The sequence below is a fragment of the Cyprinodon tularosa genome, unplaced genomic scaffold (genome assembly GCF_016077235.1).
Source record: "Cyprinodon tularosa strain WSP-4 unplaced genomic scaffold, ASM1607723v1 ctg307, whole genome shotgun sequence".
Taxonomy (NCBI): Eukaryota; Metazoa; Chordata; class Actinopteri; order Cyprinodontiformes; family Cyprinodontidae; genus Cyprinodon; species Cyprinodon tularosa.
In genome coordinates, this window is record NW_024039016.1 from 97,173 (window position 1) to 112,500 (window position 15,328).

The 15,328-nt window shown below is 37.4% G+C and overlaps 1 protein-coding gene across 2 annotated transcripts in view; it reads right to left on the minus strand.

Annotated features, from left to right (window-relative positions):
• Positions 1 to 4,324: 4,324 nt before the first annotated feature.
• Positions 4,325 to 15,328, minus strand: part of sept8a (septin 8a) — a 57,130-nt gene continuing 46,126 nt past the window's right edge. Inside the window, exon 10 of one of the 2 annotated variants that reach the window (XM_038292045.1) lies at positions 4,325 to 6,990. In XM_038292045.1, coding sequence (XP_038147973.1) covers positions 6,819 to 6,990 — 172 coding nt within the window. In that variant the 3' untranslated portion in view covers positions 4,325 to 6,818. Of the gene's footprint in view, positions 6,991 to 13,537; positions 14,555 to 15,328 lie in introns of those variants that run through there. The other variant, XM_038292046.1, reaches the window with a different exon arrangement.

Below are 15,328 nucleotides of genomic sequence, written 5' to 3' on the forward strand. Positions count from 1 at the left end.
TGACGTAGCTTTTAAAAGTTATTTATAGGTTTATGGGGGGGGAAAAAACATGCAATGTGAGATTGCATGTTATTTTTATTTTAAATAAAAGTAAGACATTTATCATTATAACAGTATTTACCTTTTTTTCTTAGCCTTATAGTGCCTGGTGAAATAAACAGGCATTGGAAGAGTAATTTAAAGTTATTATTTATACATTTAATGAATATATTTTTATTTAATCAACACTGAGAGACTTTTATAATGTACAAAAAGGGAAGATAATATGGATTTGCCTGTGAATAGAGTTCTAATGATTGCGTTCGGTGCAAATGGATCTTATTTTACTGGGATGTCTTCCATCAGGTGTGTGAGCCCTGGGTGCAGGCTGGCCTCTGCTTTGGAGGGGATGAAGAACCCAGGAGCTGCAGAGAGCCGCAGGCTGCTTGGCCTGCTGGAGGCTGCTCTGCTCAGAGAGGCTCGTCTTTGGAAGGTGCCGATCTTCAAAAATGGCTGTATTCAGGTGAGTGTTAAATATAGGCTCTGTGTATGCACCCTGATGCTCTATCTTTCCAGTTCTTTTCCCTGAAAAGAGCTCACTCGGGACAAACTCTTTAAATAACACTTCATAACTTGTATGTATTAAATAACCAGGAGACATGATAACAGATTTTGATAGAAATACTCAGATTAGAGAAATTGCTTAGGGTTACAGAATGGCAGCTGCTGACCTCTGGGCTCACCAAGTGGCCCTGATTAATAGTTAAAAGGGCATTTTATTCATCTCCAGTCTGCCATATCATCATATTTTACATACAGTTTATTTAAGACATCCATGGTTCCAGCCTTATCAAAATAGGACAACGCTCTCATTCCATTTCCAAATCTTTGCAAAATGAAGATTAAAACTGTATATCCAGACAAAGGAACTGTTCTAATTAGATTAAAATGACAGTTCTGACGCACACCAGGCAGCCCATACCAGGGTGTGATAAACTCACACATCTTCAATGATAGTTATCCTAACATGAGCTAGTCTTACCTTGATGTAAATCAGTGGTTCTCAAACTTTTTCTGTCATTCCCCACTTTGGACAAGGGGGAATTTTCAAGCCCCGCCTGTCCCCATCGCCCCAACACAATGCTAATGAAATATTCAACAATCTTAAAATGTTCCAATTTTATTGAAGTAACAAGTAGTATCTAAATACAAATCTACATCAAATAACAGCAAGCTCAAAAATAAAGAAAATAAAAATGCAGCTGTGTCAAAATTTGTATCAAGCTCAAAGATAAAAAAAATTAAAGTGCCACTCTGCAATCTGTTAATAAAAGAAAAGAAGTGAAATCCATCTGGCAAGACAGGTCTATTTATCCCTGCATTAGTGGCTGCAATGAGCCTGTTTTGCATTGCAGTTTCTCAAAACGGGGTTGCAGGCTTGATACTGCCACTCTCAAGTCATGCTCAATGTTCTGCTGAGATCTGTATTTTGTTTTCATTGAAGCAGCAGCTGAAGAGCCCATCTCACAGAGATATGATGTGGCAAAGGGAAGAAGAATGCACACAGCTCTCTGCCCGATGAGTGGATACTCGCTCTCCACTCCTAACCAGAAACATGAACATGTGGCTGTGTGAATCAAACGCCGTTATTTATTTAAGATAAAATATTTCAAATTCAGTTATTTATGATCAACCTGCGCCGTCAATCCCGGCGCATGTGCGCTTTATTTGCAGTCTGGACGCAAAAGTTAAACATGCTGTGTCTCTGCTCTGACTGCAGCGCTGATAGGGACTCCTGCAATAGCGGGGGAGAACGGGGTTGGGACGGGGGAGGCGCCCCACGGCAGCACCTGCCGCTGGAGGACAAGAAAAGGAACGATACGTGCTTTCACGCAAGAGTCTCCAAAAGGCGCTAGATTTGTTTTTTTGAAAAAGAGTCGCTGGAGGGGTCTGAAATATAGCGACAAAGTCGCTGAGTTGGCAACACTGGGGCGCGAAAGTTTATTCTGTTACAAATAATATGCCGACGTCACGTCAATCATTATTTTGGCACTTCAGTTCCAGGTGAAATTTTTCTCATATCTAATGTTCTTTTAATTAGACTGCATGTAGGCTAGTAATGATTACTTTGTGGGTTTGATTGGTCTAAAAAGCGGCAACGTACAGCTATAAGGACAGTTTGCTCTCACACATTCTACATTTATAGTCACACACACACACACACACACACACACCGGAACTTGGCGCGCCCCACCTGTCACGTCTCAATTCCCCACCAGTGGGTCGCGCCACACACTTTGAGAACCGCGGATGTAAATCATAAACGTGTCTAATACCCCATGTACACTACCCTTGAAAAACCGTGCCGAGACCAGTCCGAGCTCAGTAACTGAGATAACTTGTCGTATGTAAATGGAACGCAAACTGAACTGAACCGAGCTAGACTCAACTGGACCACGCTAACTGCAGACCAGTTCCAGAGGTGGGCTCGGCTCGGTTTTTCCCCTGGCTCGGTTCTCTGATAACAAGAGCGCATGAGCAGAATGCGTCATCTCCGTCTGGCTGTACATCCCGATTCACACTCCATTCCAGTAGTTGGCGGTAATGCCCCTCCGGAAGTTGCTTGCCAACCAACACAAAACAGAAGAAGAAGAAGAAGAAGAACTATAAACAATAATCGAAATCTTCTTCACGCAACATTTTAAATAATGGCTTCAAATGAGCGTGGTGCAACCTGGGATGATAATAATAATCAAGCATAACTTTCTGAATGTGACGGGCGCCGCCATTTTGATTTGCTTGATTCCCTCCATCTTCTTCTTCTTGTGTTTTATGGTGGTTGGCAAACAACTTTTGGTGCATTACCGCCACCAACTGCTTGATTTCCTCCTTCAATACTGGCAGTAATACTGCAGATCGTCACTAGGAGGCAAGGAGTCGAGGAACCGAGATAGCGTGATGTGTAAATAGTCGTCAGAACCGAGCTTGGCGTGGTTAACTGATCCGAGCTCGGACCGGTCTCGGCATTGATCAATTTTATAAGGGTAGTGTAAATGGGGTCTAAGAGACTTTGAAATTGTTTTCCTGAAATTGAGTTTTCCTTCCTTTTTTCTTTTCTAGCAAATCAAAAGGCAGTGTTGGCTTTTTAATTGCATGAGGGGAAAAAACATAATAAAACAATAAATTACAACTTAGAAAATATCTATTTAAAAAAAAACGTTTAGGTGTTGTGACCTTTCCTCTCAAAGTCTGTTTATCTAGAGCTCTCTTGTTTTTTTTGTATGTGCAGCCCATGCTTTCAGTCTATTATTATTTTTTGTATTACATGTGAAAGCAACATTTTTCAAGAACACATCTTCTGCAGCATGTCGGTTAATGATCAACGCTTGTCCCGCTTTATCCTGCAGGGTGCTGATATCTCCTTGTCCCAACACCAGCAAATGATTGTTTGGATCGGAGAAATGAGCCGGCTGTTTCAGTTCTGCCCCGAAACCTTTGCCTTGGGAGTGTGTGTCCTTAACCGGCTGCTGTCCACGGTCAAGGTAGATGGTTGTAACTTCATAAGCAACGGTCTATATGTTGCTATGAGCTAAAACTAAAATGTGCTTTGCACAGATTTTTGGCTTCTTTATCTTGTCTGTTGTGAGATTATTGAATTGATTTTTTTTTTTCTAAAGGCTCAGAGAAAATATCTCAAATGCATCGCTTTCACCTCCCTGGTACTGGCTGCCAAAATCAATGAAGAAGATGAGGTAACACTATTATAGAGTTATATTGGGAAAACCAAAAAAATAAACACTCTATCCATTTTCAAAACAAAATGTTTATTTGGCTTCTGTTTGCAACAGGTTCTTGGTTCTGTTAAGGACCTGGTGGCGCGGAGTGGATGCAACTTTTCAACAGCAGAGATTCTTCGTATGGAGCGGATCATTCTGAACAAGCTGCACTGGGACTTGTACACGGCGACATCAGTCGACTTTATTCACATCGTAAGTTTAAAGATCGGAAAATAAACAGACAATTCTTTTTCATTATTCTTTTCTTCCTAGAACTCAGCGGAAACAAAAGCAGTACCAAAAAAAAGCAGACGTTGCAAACCATCATGCTTCAAGGCTCTGTGTCTGCCCCACATTAATGGATTGGTCCTTAATTTGTGCATTTATTTCAATAGACTTTCCATGCCAGTGATTGGAATTACGAACTTTTTTTAGTCCACTTAAGTTTAACGTCTCCCATCAGAAAGTCTCTTATGGCTTTAGATTGTCCACCTTCTGATGAATTAGAACTTCAAGCAAAGATCTGTAGCTTTGGATCTCAGTGCCTCTAAATAAAAACATTTCTATAAAAAAAAAAAGGAATATATTTGAATGCTTTTGAAACCTTAAATCTTTAACAACTGAAATCCTCTTTCTTTCAATAGTAAAAAGAGGCATCAGAGTAAATTGTTCCAAATTTCAAGACCAGCAAATATGTGAGCTGCGCATTAGGCCAAGGCACTTCTTATCTGCACCCTTTTTGTGGAAAAAACAAACCCTGTCACCTCCAGATGGAAAATAAAAAAGCTTCAGTTTTCACACCTCAATCAGCCTAAATCATGCTGTTTAAAATGTAGTCTGCTTTTCTTGTCTTTGATGGTTTTAACATGCCTACGTTTTAAGCTGTATGTGAAAAATCATTTCTCAAAGCAGTACCCATTTATTGAATTGCAGAAAGTCAAACACTCGAAGGCCCTGCGGCTCTATCCATATGGCTGTTGGGTTAAACTGAATCATTTCTTAGAAAACAACATTGAGCACAGCTTGTTGTTATGTGCTTAAGCTAAAAGCGAAGCCTTGCAAAAGCTTTCTACCTGTTGGAAATGTATTTTGTCATGGACAATTCAAAAACTTTATTAGTTGATGTTGCTCGATGCAAAGTAGCTCAAATATCCAGTGCAACAGATTGTCTTGAAAGGTTACCTAATGAAGTCGATCTGGATTTAATTAAATCTTCTCTTCAGTCCAGTAATTCTTTGAAAGCCTTTGTTTAGTTGGTGAAAATATTAAAATATTAATATCATGCTGCAGAGAAACAGTAAATGGTGGACATTTCAGTATTTCTGTAACAGTCGGAAGGTTCATCCTTTAGAAGAATGATACCAAAAAAAAAGCCAGAATTAAAACTGTTTGATTTAAAATAAAGTATGTTTGTGTGGTAGAACAGCCTAGGTAAAGTCTAGACCTAAATCTAATAGAGAACCTGCAGTTGCACTGAAAACTTACTGGTCTCTGGTTTTTAAAGAGAAAATGGGCAGAAGTTGCAGGTATGAAAAGCAGGTTGGGACATAAAATACTTTACTTGTTGCTTCAGAGGCATAAGAAAAGTTGGAGATTCTTATTTTAAAACAGTTAAAACTTGTTTTATCACTTTCCAAATTATTATAATTATGTGGTTAAATGAAAAAAAAAAACTTCTAGGGGTATGAATACTTTTTCAAGGCAGTATAAGTCACCAAAAGGAAAATAGAGACAAATGCTAATTGTTTCATGAATGCAGCCGATTTAGTAAAAGTCGCCACATTTTTAGACGCGTTTCAGTCCCAGTTAGTTTATCAGTCCTGTTCTCCACCTCAAGGACAATCTACATTCCCTCAGTACCAGGCCTGGATTTATCTGCAAACATTTCATTTAAAGAAACCATGTAAACTTTCACACACAAAGCAGAATCATCCCCCTGATGTCCCTCTCTGTTTTTTTTACAGATTGAAATATGAGTTTTTGTTGATAATACAAAATCCAGGACTTTTAAAGTAAAGAGCTAATGTAACAAAACTATAATAAAATAAAGACTTTTTTCCCCCCTCTGTTTTACTCTAAATAAATATATTTAATAGGTTACTTTAAATATCTCACATCTATACTGTAAACATCTGCCCTGAAGGAATTCCCTTTTACACACTGAATAATTATTCTCCATATTCTACATAAAAACAGCGATTTGTCACAGACTCTCCATGTTGGTAGGATATTTACACAGATCCATACGTTTGCTATTAGAGTTGGTGTGTGTCCAACTAAAAACAAAGAGGTCCATTCAGCTATGGCGGACTAGGACGGCCACTGTTTGTGGATTATCTATGAATGTGTTTAATTAGTAAAAATGGAGGAATGTTGGTCGGTTTTAGTCGCATTCTGATTGGGCGCCACAGCGCTGAATTTACCTCCCAGTGCAACTCTTATTTCTTTTAAACACATGGCTTTTTTCTGCTAGAGACAAACTAATGGAAAATATAAATGCATTAATGAAGGAAACACAAGAAAGCTAAGAAGATCCAACAATTTCCCCTTTGTAAACCAAAGGGTTTCCAGTTCCACTTGTTTCAAAGCAGTGGTGCTGAAGCTGTTCGTTAGTCGCTGTGCAAACAGATTGTTTTTTTTCTTTTTTACACCTAGATCCCGCTAAGGTTGGGTTTTAAACTGTCTGCACACAATTGAGAACACAGAAGAGCACTGCACAGACAACACAAAACATACAGGATGGCCAAGAGACATAGTGGCAGAGTTATAGTGGATAAAAGTTTCAGGATGCAACTTCAACAAACACTTGACAGTAAAATTCCGGACTGTAAACCGTCAGAAGAGATTAAAGTTTAGGCTGACCATATTAGGAGAATTTGAAAATGATAAACATGACGACTTTGTGAAGGATGAACAGAAAATGCCATTATGCTAACATTTTGGCCGTATTTCTCTCTGCTGCTTCCAGTTCCACGCTCTTCTGGTCTCCAGCCATCCCCACCTCGCTCCATCCTTTGGTCTGGTCTCTTGCACCGACCGTGCCGGCGTAATCCCCGTCAGGCATCAGAAGACGCCCCCCTCTGGCTTCCAGGCAGCATTGTGGACCAGGCAGGTGCAGCACTGTATGGCCTGCCACCAGCTTTGGCAGTTCAAGGGCTCCACGTTGGCCTTGGCCATCATCACTTTGGAGCTGGAGGCGCTCACTCCCGACTGGTTCTCGGTCTTCACCGACCTACTGAAGAAAGCACAGGTGAGAGAGCAGCTTCGACTTTACTGGACAATTAATTCAAAGTGTAAACATTCCTTATTATTATGTTTCTTTAAAAATATGGATTAATTGGAGGAAAACCCAGCACTATTTGTTGGAAATTCAGTTTATCGTTCAGCTTTTATTAAAGTGGAGTGCCTGATCACTCCCAATAAAGATGTGTTCAAACTCTAAACCTGCAGCTGTAAGCTTGCATTTCACATTTTTAACCAGTCAGACTGAGTTTAATGAAATCAGGTCCTAAAACCAAAATGCCAAAGGGCCCAGAGTGTTGGTAACATAGATGAAGAAAAGGTAAAAGCATAAATTATAAACCGACCTGTAGGACTGCAACTAATGATTATTTTGTTAATTGGTTTTGCAGCTTGATTTTGGACACTGTTTTGTTTTTTTGTTGTTTTTTTTATTAATCAATCGATACAAAATTAAACTAAAACTTTGCCATTATAGGAGTTCTACATAGAGAACTTTGACAGGAAAAGTTTTTTCCTTGATGCAAAATGTTAATATATTTTTACTCTATTTAGGTAGGTAGGTTCATCTGTGTGGGTTCCTCTTTCAGTTAATTGCATGTTTTAGGATCTCCATACTCTAGTTAGTGATTAAGTGAATATAAAAATTAGGGCTGCAACTAACGATTATTTTAATAATTGATTAATCTGTTGATTATTTCTTTTGATTAATAAATCAGCTAGACTAAGATTCCTCAAAGAAGAATTTTTATGAAATTAAACCAGGTGAATCTAAAACTTCCAGATGGAGCATATTGACAGACGGAAAAAAAAAATTTGTTTCAGCCCTAATTAAATTAGTTTATTATTCAATCATTTAATCCAGTTTTGATTCAACCTGACTGACATTGTTATATTTACCAATTTGAAAGACAAAGCAGGATTTTCTAACATCAACGCAGGCTCTATTGCCTTTATAAGGAACCAGATACGTTAATTCTGATAAGTAAGAATATAGCATGAGCGATTCATCATTGTTTTTGTTTGTTTTAAATCAGTTAGTTGAATTTTTTTGTTAGTGATTTAATTTTTCTATCAATTACAGACAAACGTTCATCCCTTTTTGTTCATAAATACCAACTCATCACTGTTAAACTAGCTCACTGTGTGATACCGCCAGCATATAATATTTAATTTGTAATACATTTGCTCTTTGCTGTTAAACATGATTTTCCTACAAACACGTACAGCTTCATTTTGACTCCCTCTAAGTTAACATTCTCAGAGGAGATCATTAAAGGCAAAGCTAGTTTTTGAAAGCAAGATGTTATTTATCTTTTTTATTGTAAAACTTAAGTGGGGAAAAAATCTGTCAGATTTTTAGCCTTAGATGAAATCTTTTTTCTTTTCTGTTAAAAAAGGAAAAACGACTGGTTAAAACAACCTCCTTGTCTCTAAGCTTAAGCCTCAAACACTCTGAGATCCTGTTGAACTCATCGCTCGTGTTTCTCCTCTCAGGTCGATAGCGGCGAGTTCATCCACTGTAAAGAGATTGTTGACGAGTTCCTACACAGCATGGAGTTCTCCCTGCCTGCCAACGCCGTGTTCATCCTGGACGGCTCCCAGATCCAGGAGCAGCAGCAACAGGAGCTCTGGAGCACCTCGCAGCAACACCTGACTGCCAGCAGGGGGCGTAGCAGCAGCGACCAAGCAGACATGGAGGACTACTATGGTTTTAGGCGTTTGTATAATGAGGATCTAGAGGGTTTGTTTGAATGTCAGCAGAAAGGAGTCTCGCCGTGTCCTCCACTTCACCCTGCTCACACCTGATCGGATTAAACCCTGAGGATCCTCGTCTAAAATCTAGTTTTTACTTCCTTATTTTCTTTTTAGTCACATTGAATGTGACTTTTGAGTAAAGTAATAATATTTTCTTCTGCTGTGAGATTGGGGGAGCTAACAGGAAAATGTCTGAATTCAATTTTAATAACTGTTTCTCTACAGTGAAGTTTGCTTTAAATCATCAGCTCAACGGTTTTATGTTAGATATTAACTGTTATTTTTTTTATTAATCCTGAATTATTTTTTTTATTGTGAGAAATCTTGGTGCTCAGGTTCATTTCCAGAGCCACAAAGCACTTTAAGATAAAGTTAAGCTTTTCTTTTTTCAGCCTTAGTCTTTTTGTTTTTTGTTTTTACTTGTAACATTCATTTTGTTCTCAACTTAGTTCGAAAAGCAAAATTTTACATGCAAGCTTTACTTTGTTTTACTAAATTATGCAATTTCTTTTAAGTATTATGTGCTTCATCATGTATCATTTTCTTTGTGCAACTATTGTTTCTTATATATGAGCACCTTCTGGGAGATAAGTTCAACACTAGAAAAGAACAAAAAGAGATTCATTTATAAGTATTTGACATTTTATTTTCAGTATTCTGAGTACAGAAGTAACGTAAGATTGAAGTTTGGGATCAAGGTGTCATGTTTTGATTTAATCTAGCAGAGATTCGCCTGTGCCATGAGTTTTATTTAAAGTTTCGATTAAAATGCAGCCATTTATGTAACATTTGATGCTGTTGAGCGTCTCCACTGCCGAAGCTCTGCAGCTCAAAGACACTGAATATTCTGGGCAATAAGATCTGCAATGTGAACTTTGTGTGTTTTCTAAAGGTTGAGATGTTATTTCATATTTTCCTTCATGTGCTAAGGCAGCTATTTCATATAATTTTTCTCACCACATAAATAAACTAAAACCTTAAAAGGTTTGTGGAGTCAAACATATTTTTTTTATTTTACAAACGATAGAATTAGCCTAAAGCAACTTTTTAGCGTTAGAAAATTAACCTGTAGAAAAAAAAATAGTTTAACTTAATTGATCTCACACTGGAGAAATTCACCTCTGCATTTGACCCATCCCTTTGGGGAGCAGTGGACTGCCATTGTGCGGCGCCTGGGGAGCAGTGTGGGGTTAAGGGTCTTTGCTCAGTGAGCCAAAGTGACAGTCTGTGGGAGTGGGACTTAAACTCAGAACCTCTGGATTCCAAGCTCTATGCTCTATACACTAGGCAGCCACTCCCCTAACTAAAATTAACTCTAACTGGTGTTTAAGAATTGTATTAGTTTATTCAAAATAACCATATCATAGTACAGAATTGGAGCAGTTATGGATTATCTGGGATTAATATAATAGGAATAATTAACATTTAATTTCATAATAGACTGCTATTCTGATCTCAGAGGACAGAGATAACAATGATGCAGCAGATTTTAAATCTTAGTTGGCATATAAACAAGCATTAGCAGTGCAGCACAGCTAGTTGCTTCAGGAATAAAAAAAAAGGAGCATCCATGACCCGCAGTTGCTTTTACCAGTATGGCGCCGTTTACTATGATGCCCTTTTGTTTTTACCACAGAACATATCAGTCTAAAATCCTTCTAATGCTCAACTTGTGTCTACTTTAATGCAAGTAAGCTGAAATAATCCTTTGCTCAAATGTTTAAGAAATTGTTTAATTGCATTTATGTGTCAAATGAGCATTTTATGTAACTCTTTGAACCAGATATTCAAAAGAAAACAAGGCAAATGAAAATGAAGTTTAAAATCCTTTTATTGTAGTGTTGGTAGAAACCCACAGTGCAATAAAATATGTTGCTATAGCAATTCATTAAGGTGATATAAAAGTAAAGGGAAACTTCTTAAGATTAAAACTGATCAATTGTTTGTGTGTTTGCAATGTTTAAGTATATAAATATAGCTTAGGAGGTTTCAGTGGAAGTACTGGAACTAAAGCCAGCAAGGCGTCTATTCCATCGACTAAAGGTTGCTGCAGAATAAAATCGAATCAGCTCCCAGAGCGTTCAAACATTTCCACTGAATATCTTTATGTTTAGACAGTTTTATCTGGGGTTTTTTTGTTTTTGTTTAGCTTATCAAGCTAAGCACAATCTCAATGTGAAAAAGGAAAAGCTTAAATACTCTCAGTTTCATCCATTCTAACTTTTAGATTTTTAATAACGTAGTGGAAATGAGCAGCTGCTGTAGATCGTCACTGATTATCACTCAGCTTTGTTAGCACAGTGTCCTGGTGCTTTAAAGGACACGACGTAGAACTGTGAACATATTGTGCTCCTGGAGGAGATCCAGTGAGGCCCGCAGGTGGTGCTCAGAATAATAATAGACCTTCACAGTAAACAGAGAATCTGCATTAGTCCTGTGACGCTTCCTCTGGCTGTTTCTACAGATTTACTAAAGCTTTGGATGGAGAAACAGAATGGATCAAAGATACGAGAAAAAGCTTCCTAAAAATAAAACAGATCTACAAAACTAACTAGGGCTGCAGCCAATGATTATTTTGCTAATCGATTAATTTTTTCCTTAAAGAGTTTTTTTTTTTAAACAGAATTAAACAAAGGTGAAACTGAAACTTTTCCACTTAAGCTCTGGATATGCATATTGAAAGATTACCTTTTTTATTTATTTATCTTAAATGCAAAATATTTATATATTTCTCTTACAATTTTGGTATAATTACTGCCCTAAGTGGGTTACTCTGTTAACTAAAGGCATGTTTAGAGTCTTTATACTACAGTTAATGACTAATCAATTACTAAATTAGTTCTAAATCATTTCAATAATCGATTAATCAGATGGTTTCAGCATTAAAACTAACAACTTCAAAATATCTTGTTCCATTTTTTTTTTTTATAAAAAATAAACAGAAAAGGAAAAAGGCCACAGTCTACTACTAATTTCTGAAAATTAAAATCTGTTCCAAACAAATACAAAATACTTTAGGTTTTGTCGGATATTAATCACCTCCTTTAGGATCCAGAAAATTAAGGGAACATGGAAACAAATGGAATAGACAAAAGGTGGAATCAATAAAGGAGGATCTACAGTGGGGACCACAGACCACTTCTCAGTATCTATGGTTTCTGGCCGATGTTTTGGTACCTGTTGAATGTTGGTGGTGCTTTCACATTAGTGGTTGTATGAGACTGACTCTTGCTGAGGCAAGAAGGTTTGCTGTGTCCGTCAGCCAAGAGTCCTGAGGCTGGTGGTGCAAGAGACGTGGAGGAGGCTGTAGGAGGGCAACGAACCAGCAGCAGGACCGCTATCTTTACAGTTATGCAAAGAGGAACAGGAGGGGCACTGCAAGAGCCCTGCACACAATACTGAGCCTCCTTTCTACCTGTTAAGGACATTACATCAAAGTTGGATCAGCCTTTAGTGGGTTTTCCACTTTGTGTCTGACTCCAAATCCAGGTTTCAATGTAACAAAACAAAGTATTCAAGGATAATATTTCATTCATTCAGATGTTATTTTAGCGTTCCCTTTATTTTTTGGAGAAGTGTATAACAGCATCATTCCTTACATTAGAACGGTTAATGGTTTGCAAGAAACCACTTTACATCGTTCCAAAAATGTGACTATAACAGTTCATACTTTGGGATTTTTTTTTTATATTATATGACTCCCAATGCATTTAAATAGCGCTTATTTAACAGACCAACTTAGAGTAGTTCCTAATTTTAAAGTGTAAGGAAAATATGTCATTTAATTTTTTTTGTTTAAAGAAAAATCATGCATTTATATTTAGAGCTCTTCACTGCAATGTCCTAAAATAAAGCCAGTGCAAACAATCGCATGTAGAACTCACCAAGAGCCAATTTAAGGAAACATCATCAGCAGACAGCTCAGGGATAAAGCTGAGAAGTTTAAAGCAGAAAAGACTACAAAAAAAATCTAAAAGAAATTTCTGATCCACTTTAAAAGGATATAACAGACAATGAAACTAAGATATTACAAGCTAAACACTAACCAAGGAGAGCATTTATTTAAGACTGTCTGTAGGAGCTGCAGACATCCTCAGGTCATTGAAGAAAACAATCTGCAGCATTATTGCTCTCCAGACATTTGGAAAACCACCACTGCACATTAGCCTGAAGCCATCAACCTCAGTGTAACAAATGGTGGTTTCCAATATCATGCTTTGGGGAATGTGTCGCTCTCCCAGTAAGAACAGGGAAACTGGTTAGGGCTGATGGGAATATAGATGAAGGGGAGCAAAGGTTCACCTTCCAATAGTAAATGCAGCCACAACTATACTGGACTGGTTCATTTAACTCATATCCTTGTGTTAGAATGTTCAAGTTAGTCTAAGAAGGTACAATAAAGAGCTTATTGCAAAATAAAGTTAAGGATCAGAACAAAAACTAATGAAATTTAAAAAATACATTGAATGATTTGTTGTAACTTGATCAAATGTGTATAAATAGTTTTGCAAAGCAGCGTACTTCTCTTTTCAATAATGCTCCCCACCTTTAGCAAACAAATCAACTACAGCGGTTAGCAGCGCGACGTTGAGCGCTAAAGGAGCCACATGCTGAGCAAACATCATGCAGCCCTTGTAAAAACACTGCATCTCAAACTGACAGCTGTTTTGGTTCCGGACCAGATTTGCATCGCGTCTGAGCGCGCCTTTTTACCTTCCATGATTCACCATCATCCTCATCTCCCAGGAGGAAACGCAGACAAACAAATCAGAGCAAAGAGAGGCTTTATATTTAGGAGGGATGGTTTGCATTTATTTGCATCAACAGACAGTAAATACAGCTGTTCTCTTCTCCATGTCTGAGTGGTCCTACAGTAAGCTGAGGCTTGTATGTTTACTGGCTTAATAGTCGCGATTCTGCTGCCGTTACACAACAACACCATCATTGCAGGGTTTACAGTCTCACAAATAATATACACCCTCTTACAGGCTTCCTACCTCATACTATATCATAATTAAAAACTAGTACATTTTGCATATTAATATAAGCTTGTAAAGCTTTAGAAAATATTCACAGACTTTAACTGAGTTACAGCACTAGAATATTGCATAGATTTTTAAGACATAGGACTAAACGTTAGGTCGTCAGTACCTCTAAATGCAGGTACTCTGTTATTGCTCACACGCTGAGATTTCAATCTATTAGTTATCTAATGAGGGACTCATTATGCCAAACTATGGTTACAAAAAAATTCATAAGATAGATCAACTGAATATTTGAAACACAACACATTTTTTAATGAAAATAACTTTTTATCTTGGATTTGAACTGGGCACATCATATATTTTCATTAAATACGTATTTTACCCATATTAGTTCAATTGAAGTACCAAGCAATGACATTCCCTGACAGGGTTTTAATCAAAGTTTTTAGATGGCTAATGAGGAAATAAAAAAAAAAATACACAAATATTGAAATCAACAAGAAATTTGAATAAAACACAGATATATTTATCGAAAAAAAAAAAAAATGACAAAGAAAGATCCTGAATTCATGAGATGGCCACTGATGGAAAGTGAGTATTTCTCCTGAATATCTCACCATCTTTCACCCTCTCCTGTGGCTTCATCATCATCATTATCCTCAGTGTCTTTGGTCCATGTGCACAATGTCAAGATGGAATGTCAAAACAAGACAAAGAAACAAAGAAAAACATAAGACAGATGTGGTCGTTGCTATGGATGATGGAGGACAAATCCATGGTCGTGTGTGGATGGGTGTGCTGCGCCCCAAAAATTAACTGAAAAACAATGAAATAAAGAAAAATAAAGTAAATCAATGACTGACAACATGCAGACAGAGGAAAATGAAAGTTTCAGCAATGATTAAGTGACAAATAAAAAGAAACTCTAACTATAAAACCTGTTTGTTTATTGACGTGTTGCAAAATGCTACATTTGTTCAAGATTTAAAATAAGAAAATAAAACTCACTTTATTAGTCAACCAAAGCAGGAAGTACTTGAACATTTTCACAAAATGGAAGACCATTTGGTGTGATGTTTACACTAACAGTGTGAGTGAGCAGCCACAAGAGGGCGCCACATGTCAGCTTTTCAACTTCCTTAGTTTGGGCCAATCAGAAACAGGCTCTCAGGTTGCTTTCAGTTTAAAGCTGCTCATTTTTCAAATTACAAAAAATATTTTTTTTTCGGGTACGAATCTTTTGGCACATTTATCTAACTAGGAACTAGGAACTTCAAAAATGAAAGAAGGTAATAACTGCCTTCTTATAATATGGATAATGAATTCTACAGAAAACTTTTCATAAACTTTAATAATTTACTCTTCTGAGTATGTGTATGAACACCTTTAAGTGAACTCTTTCCTAATATGTATTATTTTAGAACCTAGTCCTGATTATAGTTATTTGATGAACTTAAACTGAGAAACTCTCTCATTAAAGCGGATGTGAAGAAAATGCTGCCTTAGCTACTTTTGAGTCAAATCCATGGTAGCAGGAGCACTTTAAGCCACTGAGTAGACAGTACTGTCTATGCAGCAAGTAGACTCTAT